This window comes from Hemiscyllium ocellatum, chromosome 25 (assembly GCF_020745735.1).
Source record: "Hemiscyllium ocellatum isolate sHemOce1 chromosome 25, sHemOce1.pat.X.cur, whole genome shotgun sequence".
NCBI lineage: Eukaryota > Metazoa > Chordata > Chondrichthyes > Orectolobiformes > Hemiscylliidae > Hemiscyllium > Hemiscyllium ocellatum.
Genome location: NC_083425.1, coordinates 6848815 through 6865466, shown reverse-complemented (window position 1 = coordinate 6865466; position 16652 = coordinate 6848815). Strand labels below are relative to the sequence as shown.

General features: G+C 44.3%; 1 protein-coding gene across 3 annotated transcripts in view; it reads left to right on the top strand.

The window, feature by feature from the left end:
* The first annotated feature begins 913 nt into the window (after positions 1-913).
* The window catches only part of axin2 (axin 2 (conductin, axil)), a 50483-nt gene continuing 34744 nt past the window's right edge, over positions 914-16652 (top strand). For 2 of the 3 annotated variants that reach the window (XM_060844722.1, XM_060844719.1), the window contains exons 1-2: positions 1018-1470; positions 2556-3489. In XM_060844722.1, coding sequence (XP_060700705.1) covers positions 2678-3489 — 812 coding nt within the window. In that variant the 5' untranslated portion in view covers positions 1018-1470; positions 2556-2677. Of the gene's footprint in view, positions 991-1017; positions 1471-2555; positions 3490-16652 lie in introns of those variants that run through there. The other variant, XM_060844720.1, reaches the window with a different exon arrangement.

Here is a 16652-nt window from a genome sequence, read left to right as displayed (position 1 = left end):
TTGTCCACCCTAGTCCAACACCGGCATCTCCAAATCATGATCTTCTTTAACTTCCTGATTCCTGCTTATAGATACATATCTGTTAAAATTGCTGTTAGATAAATATCAGACATTTGAGAAGCTTGAAAGTGTTGGTAGCGGCCCCACAAACTCATAATGTGTTTGCTAATAGCCCCGCTTCATTTAAAGGATCAAAGAAAATATATTTTTTGAAAAATAGTTCTTAAACTGACTTTGTAATACCATTTGTCCAGATGGTTTTCATGTGCGGATCACTGACAGTTTCTCGAAAACAAAAAGGAAATGGAATGATCAACTCATTCTACAAACTTTGATATGCAAATACACGTTTTGACAATATTAAAACAATGAGAACTAACTTAAGTGCAATTTGAATCAGTTTCCCAGGCAAGTTAATTAATGTTTACTCTGAAAACGCCGAAATAGTTTTACTATTTTAAATTGTGCAATTATTATTTTTTTTGGATGTTAGGCTTGGTCCAATAGAAAGGCTTGAGGATTAATTTACTTTTCCGTCTCTGTGAATACGGGGTGGGATTATTAATGCCATAAAGTAACCCGGAGCAGCATTGCATAAGTTTTCAATTGCCCTGCACGCTTTAAGTGTATGCAGAGCCCGTTCCCTGCAACAGGCCCCTTTACATATTAGAGCCTGGAGTCTCTGTGTCTGTCACTGTGGCCGAGTTTGAAAGTGCAACACAAAAGTACATGAGGATATTGCATGCAAAAATGTTTTTTTAAAAAAACAAAAAGTAAAAGTTTGAAGGAATCCCGTCCAAGAGGTTGAGTAAAGAACAACAAATGAATATGCCCCTGCCTTGGCACATTCACATTATGTCTTTTAGCGAGTAATGTAACTTTATGTAGCAATTGTGAAGCGAAGGCATAACGCGATTGGGGCGGCACATCAGTCACTGTTGACGTCTCCACCCCCAGGGAGTTGGCTGAAGACGGATTCCCTTTGATAAGGTCCTGGAAAGTTTATAAATCCGTGACACAGATGATCAGGGGTTTGGGGCTGGCAATTCCCGAGGAGGTGACTAGGCCTGTGCAAGTGAGGAGCCAGGGGCCGCTGGGCTGTGCCGCTGGTGGACGTGCCTGTCCTTGTGGCTGTGTTGGCTCGGAGATTTGTGTTGCTATCTCTCTTGCTGGACTTGCTCGCTCGGCTGATCTCTTTGATGTCCACACTTAAACCGCGGCTTCAGTTTGTGTGTGTGTGTTGCAGTAGCTGGAAGGACGTTTGCTGCGTGGAGTGACTGAGTGAAACGAGGAACAAGAACAGGGGAAAGAGGCAGAACAATCTGTCGAGGGAAGCGGAGAGGATAGCTTGTGTCTCCGGGAGACCCAGATGAACATTGGGAACCCAGATACGGGACGGGGATTGATTGCAGACAGTGTCAGTGCCCAGTGCTCTCTGAGGCTGCCCACTGGCCGGAAGATGTTTGAATGGTAAGTTGTGAGCCTGGCTGATGGCCCTTCTCCCATTCCTTTGATGTTCTCTGACATTCCTTTGAACTGAGCGGCCTTGTTGGGGGAGAATAGAGAGACCGGTCCGCCTTTAACCCTTCCCCCGCCCTTGGGGCTCGGAGTGAGACTCCTGAGGTTAGTTGGTGCTGGAGGAAGGGTGGGTGATCGGGGGAGTGGGGGTTTGCTCAGGTGTGTGTGTGTCCGCCGGGGGGGTCACAATGTTCCCCCCACCCCCAGAGGGACAACCACCCCCCCCGGGGCTGGGGATCGGTGAGGGCAACATGGGAAGGATGTGAAATCCCGGCTGGTGTAAGTGAGGGCTGAGATGTTTATCTCTGCTTTTGAAGTCTGTGGTGTGATAGTAATCCGGGAGGAGAGCTGGACTGGACTATGAAGTTCGCCCCGGTCACTCTCCCTCGGTCCCCATGACTGATCGCCTATTTATGAGGAATCAAGTGGATCGGACCCTGAATGGGGATATCGCTGTTTGATCCAAGTTGGGGGGAGGGGGGAGGATTTTATAAACTTTATTTGACTGTCAGAGCGAATTAAAGTTTAGTGTTAACCCTTCAGTGCCCCTTTTTTTGAAAACTGCTGTAACGTGCGATAATTTTTGATTAACTTTTTGTTTGGTCAAATGTGGAAGGTGGTTTTAATTTGGGTTAGGGGGCATTTAGATGCGAGGGTCCCGTCCAGCTTCATTAAGGGGGCTGAGAGTGAGCAATGGGCCCTCACCTGTAGAAGCCACCCTCCCTCCAGCTCCTTGAGTTTTTTTCTCTCTCTGGTCAGATTTCTATCTCTCTCCCAGCCCAAAGTTTGAGCAAGAGTTTACTGTACGCCAGAACTTTGATTTTGTGTTTTCCATTTCCCCTCAGCATTTCAATAACCTTCAGAATACTTTTTTTTTGATGCTTTTGTTTCGTCTTTGAGTTATCTCGGCAAGAAATGCACAAAAGATTCGATTGAAAAGTCTGCCTTGCTGTGTGTGTGTGGGTTTCTTTTTGCTTCTCATCCTGTTTGAAGTTGGGCGGTTCTGGGTTTCATTAGATCGATACTTTCTGTTACAGACAGAAGGCGGCCCTTGCTGACTGAAGAGGAGATTTGCAAAAGCCGATTGAACAAGACAGAGAGAGAGAGACACACACACACAGAGGGAGGAGAGAGAGCCCGGGGCCCGACTCCCTCCGGCATGAGTACCGCTGTCATGGTCTCCTGCCTTCCATACACCGGCAGCTTCCGAGCAGATGCTCCTCGGCCGCCGGTGCCAGGAGAGGAAGGGGAGAGATGCCAACCGCCCCGCTCCCAGAGCAGCAGCAGCAGGAAAGCCAGCCTGAAGCCCAAAGCGGTGAGCGCAGCCCCGAGGAGGGAGGAGGCAGAGGCAGAAGGCAGCGCCTGCCTGGAGTCCCCGGTCAGCAGGTGGACCCGCTCCTTGCTGTCGCTGTTGGCAGACCAGGATGGGGCGCAGCTCTTCCGCAGCTTCCTGGAGAGGGAGGCGGCGGTGGACACCTTGGATTTCTGGTTCGCCTGCAATGGCTTCAGGCAGATGGATCTGCGAGAGCCCAAAACGCTGAGGGTGGCCAAGGCGATCCACAAGCGGTACGTGGAGCACAGTGCGGTTTCCCGGCACCTGAAACCAGCCACTAGGTCCTACATCAAAGACACCATCAAGAAGCAGCAGATTGATTCAGCAATGTTCGACCAGGCCCAGACTGAGATCCAGACCTTGATGGAAGAAAATTCTTACCAGATGTTTCTGACATCAGATATCTACCTTCAGTATATCAGGACCGGAGGAGAGAATGCTTTGTTTGCCTCTAACACCGAACTGGGGAGTATACAAGTGGTTTGTGCTTACTTGCCAACCCTGAATGAAGAGGAGGAGTGGATCTGCCCGGACCTCCGAGACAACAACTTGCCCTCTGGCGTGGTACTGAGCGGTAAAACTCTCCGGGCCAGCCCCTCAGTCAGGTGCACCGATAACAACACTAGCAAGTATTACGGGTAAGCTACATTTTCTTATTTTGTTTAATATTTCCCAGTTGCCCTGCAATGTCTTGCTCACTGCTGCTGCCTCACTTGGTCCCTTTCTGAGGTTGTGATGTTTACAGGAATGAATGCTCACATTCCCAATGGATTTGCAGACCTGTTCTGGGAGAGAGGGTTAATTCCAACCAGCCAGCATTCTGAGGGCAGTTAACATTTTTAATTTTCTCTGCAAAGCATTCATCTGCCTCCCATTAAGTCTCCTCTGCAGACATCAAGGATATTTCCCCTGCTTTAAAGCTGTGGTGAATAACAGATGACAGGTTGCATGTTTCCTGTCCTCAAAGAATTCACTTCTGAGGTTGAACTTTTCCAAAAAAAAGTTGTTAGAACTAAAGTTTGTTTTAAATTACTGATGTTGAATGATCACATTGTAAACTTGCAGCTTGTTGCAATGTTCCTAAATTATAGGAAGGATCATCTCAGTGAAAATGTAGATCAGAAGCTCCTGTGTTTCCTTGGAGCAGGTTTAACAACAGCTAGCAATGCTTTATGTCTTATTTTAATGATGCCCTGGGCTCACTGTATAGACCTACTTACTCATGTTCCGATTCCAATTTTGCCTTTGTGAATGTGAACATGTGTAATAATAGAAAACAGAGAGGGAGGAAGCAATGCTTTGTGACTGGGTGTAACTGATCACAGGTTAGATAGTTTTTGCTGAGATGCACTGATACCACACACAATGCAGAGAGAAAGATTGAGATCCAAGAAAGCTAGCTACTGTGGTATTACATTGAGGTATGAGATAAGATGGACTGGGAAGCATCAAGCTGTTCCCTTGAAGTCGTGCAGCAAGTGGTGTCTGACAGCTGAAAACACTTTGAATGTTGGCCATCTTGTGGAATGTCTTTGTGGAACATAGAGTGGAGGCCACCACCATTTAAACCCTGTTCATAGACAAGCTGATGCAAAACAGGGAAACAGTCAATCCATCTGGGTACAATTACCACAATGTTATAAAAAAAACTTAATCGCAGGAAAACAATTTTAATCAGTTTTCTTAAGATGGACTGTATATAAGAGAACCTACTGATTTTATGTGAAAAAAATTTAAACTTTTATTAGAAATTGAGTGCATATTCAAGTAAGTTCATCTTTGGGGTTGCAACCAGCTGGTTAGCATTCTGGGTAGACCTGGAATGGCAGTGGGGAGTGTGAAGGGTTTTACTGCAATGCAAATATGAAAGAGCAAAATACAAGTTTCAAAGGACTGCTCACTGCAGCTTCCATTTCCAGATGTGTCTGACTCCTGGAATAGGATGTTTTTCCTCTCCAAAAAAAGGGTTGGGGGGGGGGGGGTCCTTTGCCTAATCAGTCTTGGCTATTCTATTTTAACTACAAAACATGTGGCTATTACTCATTACAAAGTGATAAAGACCAACAGACTATGGCCTTCTTCATTCAGAAGACTACAGGGAAGGACAAAAGAATGTCACCGACACTCCTTGACTTGAAGTGATTGATCTAAGACAGTAAAATCTTTCATAAAAGTCTTCCTCTTTTATGTTGTAATTTAGTGCCCATCAGAAGCATGTGGAACTAATTTAGCCCTGAGATTTGAATTCTTTCTTGTGCCTCTTGTACTTTCTTCCCCACTCCCATCTTTTTCTCTTCTTTTTTCTTTATCTTCTAATTGAAATCACTGCTTTTAAAGAATGCAGTCCCAGCTGTGCTAAATACCTGCTCTTTGAAAGAAGGCCTGAAGCAAAGGTCACTCTATACTGGGGCCTAAGACTTTAGTCATGATGTTAACTCCCAACAGTACACTGCAGTAGGGCCTCTCGGAGAGAAGGGGCCCTTCTTATCCCTCTTTCTTTGCTCATATCTAAACAGTATTCATGTTCTCTTCTCTCACCTCCCAACAGCCCCCACTCCCCATCACTGGTAAAATAGTGCAATACATCACAGTAGGAGAGAGAAGCCTGTTGTTTGAGAGAGAATTGAGTCGAGCTATTTCAGAGGTTGAAAGTGAGTAAGTCAGTCCAAGTGCAACAAAGGGTTCAGAACCACTGAAATGAGTGGATGTGCTGCTAACTATTAGGGCAGCTGTGTTACTCACTTAAATCAAGCCTGCACGGTTTAATCATGAGCACTATGGGGGATGGGTAGATGAAAGGCTTTTTTTAAGAAGAGAAAAAAAGTTAGAACATGCTGTCACATTCCTAAGCTCCAAGTCCTGTGTAAGTGATTCCAATTATTAAAATCAGCAGACTCCAGAAAAAAAAATGATGGGTGATCCTTTGAAACTGCAGAATGTCAACCATATCATATTCAGAGTTCACAGGTGAGAGAGGGGAACAAGAAGATTGTCTGTCTCTGCTTGGGTCAGACTGGTTTCTGGTGATGTTGATGTTTTGCATTTATGTAGAGTATTGCAAACTGCATGTGGACATCAAACAACCTTGTGGGAATAAACTTTATCATAGGAAGAGTTTTTGTCTGGAGTGAGGATCTCACTGCAATGGTGGTACCCTCCATAGCACAGAGGGGGAAACTGGAGGGGCTTGTTAAATATTAACCTTCAGCAAGATAATGACATTGAGCAACAATACAGCCTGCATTTGTACAGCACCTTTTGTGGTAAAGCTGCTCTCTGATACCCAGTTTAGATTCTCCCAAGGCCATTCAGCTCTTGATCTCATTACAGCCTTAGTTCAAACATGGACAAAAGAGCTGAATTCTAGGTGTGAGATGAGTTACTGCCTTTAATATCAAGGCTATATTTGACTGAATATGGCATCAAGAAGCCCGAGCAAAACTGAAATCAATGGGAATCAGAAAACTCTCACTAGTTGAGGTCATACCCAGCAAGCAAGGAAGATGGTTGTTTGTAGTGGGTCATTCATCTCAGCTGCAAGATAGCTGTGCAAGAGTCCTGCAGTATAGTGTCTTATGCCCAACATGTTCAGCTGTTTCATCAATGATATTCCCTCGATCATCAGGTCAGAAGTAGGATATTCACTGACTGCATAATATTCAGCTTCATTCACAATTCCTCAGGTGTTAAAGCAGTCCATGTCCAAAAACAGCAAGCCCCAGACAATATCCAGGGTTTGGCTGACAAGTGGCAAACAATATTCATGCCACACTTTGATACTACTGCTGCTGTAGCGTACCATGTCCTTTGGTTTACCATTAGTGGGCCAGAAGAAGTCTGTAAGGCAGCGGTCATGGGTTCATGTTCTACTCTAGAGATATGAGCTTAAAAAATCTGGGCTGACCCTCTAATGCAGAACTGAGGGAATGCTGCATGACCTGAAGTGATATCTTCTAGATGAGACTCCAAACCAAAACCCTGTCCTCTCCCTCACATGAATATAAAATATCCTAGACATGGTTTTGAAGATGAGTAGGGGACATAAACCCAATACCTTGTTTGATATTTACATAGTTTTTTGAAAATTATCCATTTACCAAATACTGGCTAGGACAAGATTTATTTTCCATCTCTAATTGCTCAGGGGGCAGTTAAGAATCAACCCCATTGCTGTGGGTGTGGAGTCACCTGTAGACCAGACCAGATAAGGATGGCAGCTTGAGTGAACCAGATGGGTTTTTTTTCCCTGGCAATCAGCGATGGATTCATGGTCATCATTAGACTCTTAATAAAAAAATTGGAATTGAATTCAAACTCCCAATTCTGCCCTGGCAGGATTTGAACATGGGTTCCTGGAACCTTACCTAGGTCTCTGGATTAGGGATAATTGCCTCCCTCTATCAACATAGTCATTATCACAAAAATAGGTTATTTTCTCATAATCATACTGTCAGAGATGATTGTTTGTGGCAGCCTGCTGTGCAAGTTTGTATTTCATTATATAGAGTCATAGCGCTGTACAGCATGGAAAAAGACCTTCGGTCTCGGGGGCGGCACGGTGGCACAGTGGTTAGCACTGCTGCCTCACAGCGCCTGTAGACCCGGGTTCAATTCCCGACTCAGGCGACTGACTGTGTGGAGTTTGCACGTTCTCCCCGTGTCTGCGTGGGTTTCCTCCGGGTGCTCCGGTTTCCTCCCACAGTCCAAAGATGTGCGGGTCAGGTGAATTGGCCATGCTAAATTGCCCGTAGTGTTAGGTAAGGGGTAAATGTAGGGGTAGGGGTATGGGTGGGTTGCGCTTCGGCGGGTCGGTGTGGACTTGTTGGGCCGAAGGGCCTGTTTCCACACTGTAAGTCTAATCTAATCTAATCTAACTCGTCCATGCCTACAAAATCCTAAATTAATCTCATCCCATTTGCCAACACTTGGCCCATATCCCTCTAAACCCTTACCATTCATATATCCATCCAGGTGCCTTTTAAATGCTGTAATTGTACCAGCCTCCACCACTTCTTCTGGCAGCTCATTCCATACACACACCATCCTCTGTGTGAAAACATTGCCCCTTACATCCCTTTTAAATCTTTCCCCTCGCACCTTAAATCTATGCCCTCTAATTTTGGACTCTCTTACCCCAGGAAAAAGACCTTGTCTAATTACCCTTTCCATGCTCCTCATGATTTTATAAACCTCTATAAGGTCTCAATGAATGCCCTTCAAATGCACTTCATGGTGGCATTTTGGAGAATCCTAAAGTAAGGAGAGATAGGATCATCTTTCTTTTAGCGATAAACATTATTGTTATAAGTATAAATTATATAGTTGCATATTCTTATAATTTAAATGAGTATTGTACAGTTGCAGTTAGCGTACATTATACAATAAGTCAGTGCTTATGATATAACACAATGACTTGATTTAGCTTTTCCTACTGGATAACAGATTTATCCAGTAAGTGTCTTGGATATAAATTAAGTTAAACCTCCAAATCTCTCTTGAGATATTACAGTTAGTTTCAGCATACCTTGGTTAGATTGAGACACATCAATTTATGTTCTTTCCTAATCACTATCCCACAACCTTACCTTATCTTTGGGTAGGGCACACTTCCTGGTGAAATACACATACTGGAATTTCTTGTGACAAAATGGTAGTGAGCCACAATATGTTCAAGTCCCACTTGCCCAAGGTGTGCATCACAATGTATATCTGAATGGGGTGATTTTTTTTTCAAAATTGACAACGTTGCTATTCATTGTTGAGGTCACACATGAATAATGGCCACTTCATTAAGTATGCCCCCAAGAAGTAATCATGCCTTTAGGAACTGGGCTTGGGCAAAATGGTGAGGGAAACGGTCACATTATAGATATCTGTAAGTCAAGAATCCCGATTTCACAATCTTTAAACAAACTATGCAGATTGTTTGGAGGGGTGGGAGGGGGTGGAGCGGTAGCTTGTAGTCGAGGGGGTGCATGGGTGCCATTTATCTGACATTTGGTTCACCAGCAGAGTTATGATGATAGTAAGGGGAGGACATGAACAGCTAGCTTCTCTGGATTGTGATCAACAACAACCGGATTGGCCAGAGATTTTACTTTTGGCCATCCTTCACCAACTTCGTCCCCTCATGAAATGAGGTGCTAGAAAAGTAGCTGAATGCTAAGGCTGTTCTTCAGAATCCAAACTGTGAGGAATAACATTGGAGATCAACACAATCTTATGGATATGTATTCTACAACAGTTTATCAGATTTTATCACCTTATACACAGCATGAAGAGACTATTCATCCCCATCATGCCTGTGCTGACTCTCTGAAAATGCTATCCAAAGAATCTCACTGCCCCTGTTTTTCCCCATAGCCCTTCACATTTTTCTCTGACAAGTATTTATCCAGTTCCCTTTTGAAAGTTACTACTGAATCTGCTTCCACACTGCTTTTGAAGCAATGCACTCCAGATTGCAACTAATTACCAAGGGGAGGAAACTCTCACTGATTCATCATATTCATATTTGATTGTTTCAGGTATTGTTGTTCAATTAAATTTTAATTCATAGCATAATGTCTATAAAATGTGATAGAAAATTTGGGTACTCATTAACTTAGAGTTGGATGTTTACAATTATCTGTTGCCAGTTCATAAATCTTTGGCCTCAGGACATGTTCATTGGCAAGAAGTGGGATTTTTTTGAAAGACTTCAGCACAATCGTACAATTACAGAAAACATATCAATAATGTAGATTACCCTTCCGTGAGGAATGGCACAGGAGGCTTGTTCATAGAATAACCAAACATCAGCGTGACTAAGTAATTATTCCTCTCCTTTAAATAAGTATCCTTGGAGTTTATTGTTGCAATACCTTAATCAACAAGGTGTTGTCTTTTTACTGTTTCAAGTTAGTGGATGTATCACTGAGCCAGTAATTATGAATCTATTCGAGTTAAAAGAGTCGGATGTGACTTGGTTGAAACAAAAGTTCCCAAGGGGTCTTCGCAGGGTGCAGGATGTTTCTACTTTTAGGAGAACTAAAACTAGGAGTGAACCATTTGAAAAATAAGGAGTTGCCAATTTTAAACAAGAGGAGAGTCATGAGCCTTGGGAACTCTCTTTGCCACAAGGTGGTGGAGCAGAGCTCTTGAGTATATTTAAGGCAGCAGTGGAAGGCAGGTGGGTGGAAGGCTGCCAAGGGTAGGTGAGAATGTGGAGTTGAGATTCCAATCAGATCAGCCCTCAAAATATTCAATGCTGGAGCAGGCTCGAAGCCAAATGATCCATGTCTTGTTCTCCTCCTAACCTGTTTATAAACTAGGTGCTTGGGTTAATGCTGCAGGGGTGTGGGTTTGAATCCCATTGTGGCGAATTACAGAAATAACTAAATCTGTGTTGAAAGATAGTCTCAGCAATGTGTGCATTGACCTATAATTTACCATTAAACCACCAAAAGTTTTTGTTAATCATTAAGGGGATGTGGGCATCACTGGCTCAGCCAGCATTTATTGTCCAGAGGGCAATTAAGAATCAACCACATTGCTGTGGGTCTGGAGTCACATGTAGGCCAGACCAGGTAGGGTGGTAGATTTCTATCCCTAGAGGACATTAGTGAACCACATGGGCTTTTCCTCTGACAGTCAACATGAGATTCTTAATTTTAGATTTTTATTGAATTCAAATTCAAATGCAGTGGGATTTGAACCCACAATCCCAGAACATTTCCTATGTCTCTGGATTATTAGTCTAGTGACAATGCCACAAGGCTATCTGTGCCCTTGCACAGTTCTACAATGCCTTCAATGCAAGCTGCTCATGAGCTGTGTACAGCTATAGAGATTGTAACAAGGTCAGCCAGGTAGATGTCATAGAATGAGTTCCCAGATTGGACCAGATTAACAGCCCCTATCAGGGAGCCCTAGCTGACAGATAAGAACATGTGTGTCAGAGGTTCTGTTCATTCTTGAGAGCTGGCATTGAGGAAGCCAGATCAGTGTCAAGTACTATGCACACGTAGATAAAGGGAGACTTGGGGATGGGATAGCGGCCCCTCTGGAGTTATTTCAGTGGCCCCAAGAGAAATAAATATGCAAATGAAGAAATTTGTTCACATCAGTAGTCTTTGAATTGGGGTGCACATTTCTGGCAACATGCTGTTATTTGGAAGCTTGACTCATTCAGTCTTGCCATTGAAGACTGGGCCCAGTATGTGGAAAATTTATTTTCCTGGGCGGACGAAAAGCGACAAGTCAGTCTCTTATAGTTTATGGACCCACAGCTTTTTCTGTTACTAGGAGCCTAACTTTCCTAGCATCAGATACTAAAACCTTTCAAGAGTTGTTGGATTTGGTTAACGAATATTACAATCCCAAGTCTTTTCTAATTCAGAGGCAGTATTGGTTTTACTCAGCAGTTGAGAACCAGGGGAAGCCATATTGGGATTTTTGGCTAAGTTAAAACAACTGGAAAAGGCATGTGACTTTGGGTTAACCCTAAATGAGATGCTGAGACCATTTGGTATGTGGGATTAGTAATGTAATCATGCAAAAGCGCCTATTAGCTGAAGCCCAAGTGGACTTCAAATAGGCACTACAACTGTCTGTATTGTTAGAAAATGCAGCAAGTGGAGCATGTGAGCTACAGGGTATTCCAGTGGAAGTGAACATTCTTACCAGGCCAATTGAGCTTGGGGAACATCACTGGAGTGAAGGCAAACACACAGCCTCCTGCAGGTCATGTCCTGAACAGAAGGAATCCAGGTCAGCCCCCACAGCAAAACCCAAAACAAAGCCAAATGGTTAATGTTTGTCCAAATTGTTAACATTTTCTTGAGGATCTGGGCTGGCAAACCATTGCTGCCAGTATGCGGACTTGAGATAGCAAAGGAGTCCCACTAGACCAAAATGGAGTAAGGGAGCTCCAAACTGGTATCCAGGAGACTGCACACCTTGGAAAGTCCATCTGTACCTAATTTGGAACAGTTAAATTGCTTCACAACATCTTATTCAGAATCAATTGAAATAAACATCCGTTTAAATAGAGGTTGTGGCTTATTAGTGATTGCAGAACCAGTCTTTAACAAAATTTGTCCTGGACTCCAATCCTTACGTTTGCGCAAGACCTTGGCCAGACTGAAAATCTATACTGAGGAACCTTTTAAGGGTACAACTTAGGAGAAGCAGCTGAGTCAGTTCCCACTGATTGGAGTAAAATGTTTGAATGGGTGAAATTGGTTGAGAAAGATTCACCTTGATTCGCTCAACATTTTTCAATTAGAATATAGTTGCCTGAGTGAAATCCTAATTAAATACCTGGAGGTTTTTCAGGAAGGTCTAATGGACTCTGAAAGGAGCCAAGGCCATGTTGCATGGTGACCAAGAAGCAATTCCATGGTTCTGCATGGCCCAGTCAGTGCCATTTGCCTTGTGTGCAATATAGAGGCAGACATCAAGAGGCTGGAAAGCGAAGGGATCATCAAACCAGTCCAGTTTGCGGAATGGGCAGCACCAGTCATACTGATTGTGAAGCTCAATAGGTCGGTTTGCCTTTGTGGGGATCTTAAACAAACTTAGTAAACAGCTTCTTACAGCTGGATAAATACCCAATCCCTTGCATGGAAGACTGGTACTCAGAGCTGGCAGACGGACTGTCCTTGCTGAAAATGTGTTGCTGGTTAAAGCACAGCAGGCCAGGCAGCATCTCAGGAATAGGGAATTCGACGTTTCGAGCGTAAGCCCTTCATCAGGAATGAGAGAGAGTAGCCAAGCAGGCTAAGATAAAAGGTAGGGAGGAGGGACTTGGGGGAGGGGCGATGGAGGTGGGATAGGTGGAAGGAGGTCAAGGTGAGGGTGATAGGCTGGAGTGGGGTAGGGGCGGAGAGGTCAGTCAGGAGATTGCAGGTTAGGAGGGCGGTGCTGAGTTGAGGGAACCGACTGAGACAAGGTGGGGGGAGGGGAAATGAGGAAACTGGAGAAATCTGAATTCATACCTTGTGGTTGGAGGGTTCCCAGGATTAGACGGACTGTCCTTCACATGACTTGAGCCATGTATATTTGTATTTGCAGTAAGATGAGGATTCCCACAAATATTAATACCCATAAGGGTTTGTACCAATACACAAGTCTGTCATTTGGGATATTGTCAGCCTGTGCCATTTGCACAATAGAGAACATTTTACAAGGTCTACCCAGGCCGCCATTTATCTGGATGATGTACTAATAACAGGGACCAATGAAGAGCAATATACACCTGAAGGGAAAACTGTGTTCCAAGTGACCTACTTGGCCTGCAGAGCCAACTAGACCGGGTTACACCAGTTTGAAGATAAAATGAGGTTGATCAGACGCCTCCCACGTCTGTACCGGAGCTTAGGTCTTTCCTTGGGTAGGTGAATTATTACAGAAAATTCATTCATATATAACCTGGCCTTCATCCTGGCAACTTTAGAACTGCTATTAAAAAGGGGTCAGCCTTGGAAATGCTCTTGTAGCCAAGGCATAGCCTTTAGGGAAGGGAAGAAGCAGCTATCATTGTCTAAGGTGTTGGCACAATATGATCCAAAGCGAGATCTGGTGCCTCCCCGTACGATGTTGGGTTAGTGTTGCCTCACCGATGACCCAAAGGAGAGGAATGATGATAACATATGCTTCATGGACTTTGGTGCAGAGTGCAAATACACCCAGCTAGAGAAGGAAGGTTTGGTGGTCATCTTTGGTGTGAGAAAGTGCCACGAATACCTTTACAGACATTAGTTAGTAATAGTGATAGACCACAAACCCCTGCTCGGGCTACTTAAAGAAGACAAGGCTGATTGAATTCAGCAGTGGGCCCATATTCTCAATGCCTACATTTACAAGTCAGTACACTGTCTGGGAGGCCAAGTGGCAAATGTGGATGTCTTGAGCTGCCTCCCACTGGCAGATTCACCACTGATGGTGCCTCTCCTGGAAGAGTCCATGCTGGTTTTAAACTTCCTTCACCCTTCCAGTCACCGCTGACAATAGCTAATTGTGGATACAAGAAAATCCTGTCCTGTCAAAACTCAAACAGCTGGTGGTAGCGGAGGAAGCAAAAGGACCATGACAACCAGGACTGAAACCTTTCTGGACCCGGCAAGTCCACATTGCCGTAATGGACAGTATATTATTATGGGGAGCAAGAGTGATTTGTCCCAAGCAAAGGTCACCACCAGACATTAGTTGAACTCCACCAGTGTCATCCAGCTGTGATCAAATTGAAGATGTTGGCAAGAAATTATGTCTAGTGGCCAGGATTGGATGCAGACTTAGCCAGGTGGTGCTCAGAGTGCCAACAAGGACAAAGCATATCGCCAGTTGCTCCCCCACATTCACAAGAATGGCCGGGTAAACCCTGGACTCAGTTACACGTTGACTACGCAGGTCCTTATTCATGGGCTCAGTGTTCTTAAGTCATCGTGGACGCCTACTCAAAATGGATAGACATGCACAGAGTACAATCATCAAACATGGGGACAACAACAGAAAACAATTACACTTGTCTCTGGAGATACTGGTCACAGACAACAGGCCATCATTTGCCAGCAGTGAGTTTGAGTATTTTCTAAAGTTGAAAGGCATTCAACTGTAAGGACAGCTCCATATATCCATTGTTCAATGGTCTGGTGGAAACAGCAGTCCAAACATTGAAGGCAGGCTTGAAGTAATAGCCTGCAGCTTCACTCATTACCAAACTGTTCCAATTCCTGTTTGGTTATTGGACCATCCCTCATGCAAATACAGGTACAGCTCCAATAGGGATGCTAATGGGGAGAAGACTGCACCAGATTAAACCTGATCTTCCCACACTTTTGGGGACAGGGTGTAATAGCATCAGGAACTCCAAAGCCAGACACAAGACCCCTCTAAGTAAGAGATTATTTCAGGTGACTAAGTTTGGTGCAAAAACCACAGGAAAAAGGTATGATCAAAGTATATGACAGGACCTGACCTTGCAAAGTTCGGGTAGGCGAGGCAGTCCTGAACGAGCACTTGGATTATGTGAAAGCTGTAAGCTCTCAAACAGGGCAGGAGCAAAACATACCCCAATCCCTTGGAACAGCTTGAAAGGCTGTTTGAACAAATGGGTTCTCCCCCTCTGTCTAGCATCAAAGAAACTGAGATGGTCACAGCAGATGTTGCAGCATTGACATCTTTGCCACCTGAAGCAGAGGATGGATTTCTTCTATGATGTCCCAGGCTTAAGAGATGGACTATGGGTTAGTACATACTGCCCATATCCGAGGCTAAGTTGGTGGAACTGGACCTAATGCAAATACTGCCTCGGAGAGGCAAGAAGAACAACCTACATCCCCAAACATCACGGATGTGGAATGTAGCGACTGTAGCGAGGACAGCCAAGTGGTACTCATAGCATCTGAGTTCCCTGATTGGACCAGATTAAACAGCCCTAATCAGGAAGTCCTGGCTAACAGATATAAACAGGAGGGCTGGGCATCGATTTAGGTCAGTTGGCTGGATTGTTGGTTTATAGAACAATGCAATACGACAGCCTGTATTCAGTTTCCACCACTAGTTTGATGGTTACTGTGAAAGACCCTCCTTCTCAACCTCTCCTGCATGCAGTGCGGAGCGGGGGGGGTGGGTAGGTCAGAGGATCTCCTCGTGGGTCTGCTCTTGGGCCTGGCCATAAACAGGTCCAGGCAGTGGGCTGTGGAGGGGGCCATTATGGCTGATTGCCTGCCCCTCTTCTGCGGTTATGTCAGAGTGCGGGTGTCTCTGGAAAAGGAGCCCGCGGTGTCCATCAACACCCTGGAGCTGTTCCAGGAGAGGTGGGTGCCGCAGGGTATGGAGGGTATTATTTCCCTCTCCAACTCTTATTTTGATTTAACCCTTGCCCTCCCCTTCACTGTTTGATCATGCAGCATTGCCCTCTGAGAAGGGCACTGCTTGTCAGTGGCCACTCTGGTGTTTCCTTTTTTCCTGGTGGTGGAATATAAATAAAGATTTACCCACTTGTTGTTCTTTGCTGATTCCTACACCTGCGCACACACGACATGGATGCAGGGAAAATATAAGCACTACCGCTGTTAGGCAGTAGTGTGGGGGAAAGAAAAATAAACAGGAGGATCAGAGGTTCTGTTCACCAGAGAGCTGGCTCTGTGGAAATGGGACCAGTATCAAGTACTATGCATGTGTAAATAAAGGTAAATAAATATCCTTGGTGACAGGATACCAACCTCTGTGGAATTTTTTCAACCCACAGATGTAGTGTCATGTGTTCACACTGTTGCTCACTGCAGGTACGGAAGTGTGTTTTTAAAATTATTTGTTCTCTAGATGTGGGTATTACCAATCAATGATCAATTTCTAGTTGACTTTGAGAGCATTTGGTGTTCAACTTCGGAAATTTGAAAATATTGCTATGGCAGGAGTGCTGCAGTGTCAGAGGTGCAGTATTTTGCTGAGATGTTAAATTGAGACTTCCCTCTTAAGTGGGTGTAAGTGATCTCATGGTACTGTCTGACGATGATCAGAGGAATTCTCCCTGATCTCCTAGACAATATCAACCCCATAACCAACATTAGAAACAAATTATCATATTCCTTTTTTATTTGATGTTTATTTTTGCAATAATAACTACACTTCAGAAATAGTTCATTAGCTATGAAGTGCATTTAGTTTTATTCAATCACATGCCTTAGGTGTGAAGTTTTAGTTTGATCAGGTATCCTCCTTTCCAAGATAGTATTGGTTAGCTATTTAGTTTGTTACTTACAACCTTGGCCATTGTTAGGCCATTACAAATGGGACCTGCGTACACATGACCCGA